Source organism: Malurus melanocephalus, unplaced genomic scaffold, assembly GCF_030028575.1.
Source record: "Malurus melanocephalus ecotype Western Australia unplaced genomic scaffold, MMel_1.1 scaffold_748, whole genome shotgun sequence".
Lineage (NCBI taxonomy): Eukaryota > Metazoa > Chordata > Aves > Passeriformes > Maluridae > Malurus > Malurus melanocephalus.
This window is the reverse complement of record NW_026623980.1, coordinates 17,096-22,506: the sequence shown is the minus strand read 5'-3', so window position 1 is coordinate 22,506 and position 5,411 is coordinate 17,096. Positions and strand designations below refer to the sequence as shown.

The 5,411-nt window shown below is 54.7% G+C and overlaps 1 protein-coding gene across 2 annotated transcripts in view; it reads left to right on the top strand.

The window, feature by feature from the left end:
* The first annotated feature begins 224 nt into the window (after nucleotides 1-224).
* The window catches only part of B3GAT1 (beta-1,3-glucuronyltransferase 1), a 16,361-nt gene continuing 11,174 nt past the window's right edge, over nucleotides 225-5,411 (top strand). The window contains exons 1-2 of one of the 2 annotated variants that reach the window (XM_057384812.1): nucleotides 225-390; nucleotides 3,375-3,883. In XM_057384812.1, the coding sequence (XP_057240795.1) occupies nucleotides 279-390; nucleotides 3,375-3,883 (621 nt within the window). In that variant the 5' untranslated portion in view covers nucleotides 225-278. The remainder of the gene's footprint in view (nucleotides 391-3,374; nucleotides 3,884-5,411) is intronic. The other variant, XM_057384813.1, reaches the window with a different exon arrangement.

Genomic DNA, 5,411 nt, shown 5'->3' with positions numbered 1-5,411 from the left:
AGCTCCAGCCCTGCCCSAGTGCCCCGCTGCTCCTGGGCTCAGCAGCCGAGGCCCCTCCAAACCTGCTTCTGCAATGGGTGGGTTGTAAGCACGGGTAAGACCCTCGAGTCGTGTGCCTTCGCTGCTCCCTCCCTCCCTTCCTCCCTCTCTCGCGTTTTCTCTCTCTGTCCTCGCTCCTTCCTGCCCATTTATTTCTCTTCTCCATGTGCTCTGCTGTTCTGTCTCTGGGGTTTTCACTGTCAGGTAATGAGGAGCTGTGGGTCCAGTCAGTCTTGGAGATGCCGAAGAGACGAGACATCCTGGCTATCGTGCTGATAGTTCTGCCCTGGACACTGCTAATCACCGTGTGGCACCAGAGCACCATTGCTCCCCTGCTGGCAGTGCACAAGGGTGAGAGAAACCAAACCGAGCCCATGCCAAGCCCGTGCATCCCCCCTTCGTGCTCATCTCCTCTCTCATTCCATTCTTCCATGGCAGCCATGCTCATCTCAGCTCCCAGACCATGCCCACCTCTGCTGTAGGAGCGGCCCAGCGCTCGCAGGGCTTCTTCASAGGCATCAAACTCCAAACTTGGGATGTGCTCGCTGCACTCGGAGAGTTCTTCACAGCCCAGATCCGGAGCGCTGCCTCTCCTCGTTCCCTGAGACAGGATCTCCTCCCTGATGGCCTTCGCAGGGCTCTGCACATTGAATTATTGCAGCAGGGGGAGCGGAGGAAACAGAGCTGAGCTGCCACTCGRGGCAGCTGCTCTGGGACATGTGAGGGTGAGAGCCTCACTTTTTAGGGAAAGCAGAAAAGCTGTATTCTTGTGCTGGAAGGAGAAGGTGAGAACCAGATCTCACCTGGCTGGGGGAGTTACAAAATTATAAAAAGTCAACTCCACGCTGCAGTAAACACAGCCCAAGTCAGGGGGCTGTAGGAAGTGCTGAGAGAGCCCTTTTGGCCAGAAGCATCCTGGTTTGGTCCTGTTCTTGGCACTGCAGTGATATCTAAGGGCTGTGGGACCTCTTGTGGGCTCTGCCTTCTGCTGCATTCCTTCTTGGTTCTGCCTTTCTCCTGTGGGCAGGCTGGCCTGGGGGAAGAAGGCCAGCCCATTTTCAGGTCCCTCTCATCCTCTCCGGTCTCTCTGGTGTCTTTCTCTGGGGAATTCTCTCCCCTTTTAATGTTTGCCCCCATCCTGTGCAGCTGCTTATCCCTTTGTTGGACACTCTGATGTGCAGTTTGAGTTGTAGGAAGTTCAGCCTGTCCCAAGCAGCTTTCCCTTTCTCCTAACAGCCACCCTTGAGGCTCTGGGCAGGAAAAAAATTGACTGTGATCCCTTCTGGAAGGGATGTTTCAAAGGTTTTTATGGTGTTTCAAAGGATGATGGGTCTACCAGGTTCTAAAACAGAACTTTAAATTACTACAAATTTTAATTTTTTTAATTGTAAATTTTACTACGCAGATTTTGCACTACTGCTGTAGTGTGAATTTTACACTACAGACTTTGCCTGTCTGTACAATTTGATTGACTGCCCTAAAAGCTGTTTTCTGTGAATGGCCACAGCAGTTCCAGCACAGAGATTGCTCCAATGACTCGGTCAAGAACTCACCAACAACCTTGCTAAGAAGACACTTCTCTGCTTCTCAGGGCCCCCAGTGGAAAGCGAGTGGGGGTAGAGATCAACCTGAAAGCCCTCGAGGGGAATYATTTTGTTCTTGTGCAGCGTTTCTGAGATCTCCTGCCAAAAGGTGCTGGGAGAGATGAGCACCTGGAGATGCCCAGAGCAGCAAAACTTCCACGTGCCAGGGTTCACAGCTGAGACTTTCACCTGCAGGGCTTTGCAAACTCTCTCAGGCACCATCCTGGCTCGWTATTTTTGTGTCTGCATCCAATGCATTTCACAGATTTATTTCTGAGCTGATTCTGGTGTGCTCTGCTCTCAGAGAGCTCTGCTGAGTGATGCTGAGGAGTTTTGTCTTAYACAGGGTCTGATATCAACCTGTGCCCTCCTCCCTCCCCCAAATACCCACCCCACCTCTGTCAGTGTCATGGAGCACCAGAAGCCTTCATGTGGTTTGGGTATCAGAGTCTGTGCTGCTGGAASAATAACATACTCTGAAAAAGCCATGGCTAATCCCCTGCTGGGTCAGATCTAATGGCTCTCTGTTCCTGCTCTTTCTCATCCCAAGTTCCTGGTAGTTACCTGACTTTGCAAAATCTGTGGCTCAGACAGTTCTGTGCCCACTGGAGAGGCAGGCTTGCATCCTGAATGGGGGTCCCCCTTCATCTCTGCCATTCCTGCCGGTCTCCAGTGGGAACCGTGGGAGCCACACCCTGGAAAAGAGGCAGGTGAACCAACACTGGATTTCCCTTGAGCTGATTGGGACCTTGGGACCATTCCCTTGAGCTGATTGGGACGGTTTGCAGGGATTTTATATCAGTTTGGATCAGTGTATCTGATCTTTAGGCTCTTCAGTACTCATCTGCCCCCCTGAGTGGGCTGTTCTGTTCAGAGGCTGGAGGGGCCTTTTTGAGGGAGTTTAGTCAGAAGCAGGGGAAATCCTCTGCAGGAGAAAGCCCATAAATACCAGCTTTAATTTCCCCTCTCCATTTCTGGGTTTGAAGTGTGTCTCTCCCCACTTCTCTGTGCCCATCTGTGCCTGTCAGGGAGCAGTGGGGYACTGCAGTGCCCTGCCCAGACTGTRCTGCTGGGGGTCTCCACTGACCTGCTGTTTCCCAYCAGTGATTTCCCATCTCCCAACCCAGACACTCCAGTGCCCGGTGCAGAGCTGTGGATCTTGTTCCACTGAGCGTGGTGCTAATTCCCAGATCACTGGCCACGGGAGAGCAGTGCTTTTCCCAGAGCTGTGATCTCTGTCACATCGAGTGTGGTGATAATCCCAGATCCCTGGCCATGGGAGAGCAGTGTTTTTCCCAGAGCTGTGATCTCTGCCTCACTGAGCATGGCGATAATCCCAGATCCCTGGCCATGGAAGAGCAGTGCTTTTCCCAGAGCTGAGTCCTGCCCCACCAAGCATGGTGCCCAGAGCACTGGAGCTCTTCAGGAATGATGGATCATCAATCCACATTGCTATTCTCTTTATCCAGATCTACTCGCTGTACAATCCTGTCTATTCCGGGTGCTTTTTGAAGCTTCTTGTAGTGAGCTCTCAGCCCAGGTATYCCAGGCTCTCTCAGTGCTGGTTTTCTAGCAGCAGAATCTTCCTTTCTCACGTGTGTCCGACCCTGATTCCTTTATTTATCCGTGTCCTGATTTACACAAGCCTCCGCCTGTCCTCGCCCCCCGAGGGTGACCCCCTGGCAGCAGAGCCAGGCGCTGCCGGACGCCCGAGCCCATGCGGCTTTTTCTTCTCTCCATGCCCTTGCCCAGATGATGGTGGTGACTCCCAGCGTGATCTCGCTGCAGGCTTGGACTCCAAGGAATACTGCCTGTCGGACCGGGACATTGTGGAGGTGGTGAGGACAGAGTACGTGTACACGCGTCCACCGCCGTGGTCAGACACGCTGCCCACCATCCACGTGGTCACCCCCACCTACAGCCGGCCGGTGCAGAAGGCAGAGCTGACCCGTTTGGCCAACACGCTGCTCCACGTGCCCAACCTGCACTGGATCCTGGTGGAGGACTCTCAGCGCCGCACGCCGCTCATCACCCGCCTGCTGCGCGACACCGGCCTCAACTACACCCACCTCAACGTGGAGACACCGCGCAACTACAAACTGCGCGGRGACATGAGGGACCCCCGCATCCCCCGCGGCACCATGCAGAGGAACCTGGCCCTCAGGTGGCTGAGGGAGACCTTCCACAAGAACTACAGCCAGCCCGGCATCGTTTATTTTGCTGACGATGATAACACCTACAGCCTGGAGCTCTTCGAGGAGGTGAGAGCGGGATGGGGGGGTGGTGAGCACGGGGAGGGGGTGAAGGGTGCTGTGGGTGAGCTGGGGAGATGCTGTGTGTGTTCTCTCCAGGGCTCTGGGTCACTCCTGTCCATACAGTGCAGCTCTGTTGCCCTGTGTGTTTCCCGGACTCAAAGCATCCTGTGGGTTATCTGTGGGATGTGATAAGGATGCAGCTTCCGCTGGAAAGGGAGCTAATGAGGAGCTGCCTTCCCTGTGGGGCACCTTGTCAGGGCTGGAACATCCCCTGCTGTCCCAAACCTCGCCCATCCTCCTCCCATCCCCCATCCCGGGCAYTTCCAGCTGATCTGATGTTACCCACCTTTCTGTGTCTGTTATTTCTTCATTTGAGGAGTCCCTGGGGCTCCTTTTCATTCCTTTCTATTTTCATTCCTTTCTGTTTTCATTCCTTCCTATTTTCATTCGTTTRCTCCCACCCCTCGGTGACATTCCGTGGCTGTCAGGACCCGGCTGAGGCAGCAGCGCYCTGTCAGAGCCGCCCCTGAGCTGTGTCAGCGCAGTCACAGCATTTCCAGGATATCTTGTTCAGAGATGCTCTCTGGGCTCGTCTCTGCCTTGCTGCACATRGAGCACGAGTTTGTCAGGGTTTTCTTTGCCCTCCGTGCACCGTCTGGGCGAGGGTTGGATGTCTCTGTGCCAGGAGAGATGCGCAGCTTTCCCCCCGGAGCAATTCCTCTCCCAGGCTGCTGTCAGCCGGCAGAGGGGCTGAGATCTCCCGCTGGGAGTTTGCAGCTCCAGGGCTGAATTTCAGCATGTCTGAGCAGAGGAAGGTTTCCACGGGCTTTCCCCTCTTTGCTCTTCGTCCCTTTCCGACTGCGGCTCTAAACGAGCTCCTGTCTGCAGGTTGGAAYGGTCTCGCAGTGCCAGGTACCTCACCTGGCTTCCAGCTCAGAAATCACCCCTTCCCTTCCTCTCCTGACACCAAACTCCTGCAGCCAGGGACAAGAAAGCAGGATTGCTTCCTCCTCCAGCAGCTGCCAGTTTTCCTTCCAGGGATCTCCTCTTTATTCCCTCGTACGTGCCTCTTTCCCTTCCCCGGCGGCTCTCACTTCAGCTTGCACAGCCACAGGAATACACACACGCTTTGAAAGCTGAAAGTGAATTCAGACTGAAATTCCTTTCTTCCCCCGTCCCCTTTGAGGCTGGCTCCGGCAGCATCTTGAGACAGCCTCCTCACATGAATAAAGCAGAAAGGCTTCCTTCATTCACGCGTGTGCTGGGCTCGCAGAGGCTTCTCCTCTCTGATATAAGGTCACTGAGCCAAGGAAATGTGCTGTGAAATGCAGGAGACACACATTATTGTTCCCTGCGGACGGGGGCCGCCGTTAGCAGCTGTATAATGCAGAAGGGCAAGTGCCAGAGCTCTTCTGCTCTCGTCGGCGGTAATTAGCAGTGATGAGATTAGCTCTGGGACATCCCTGATCTAAGAGAGCGAGCCGGGAGGAGAACGGGAGGCTGAGGCTGCCGGGGAGAGGGGCAGGATGCTGGG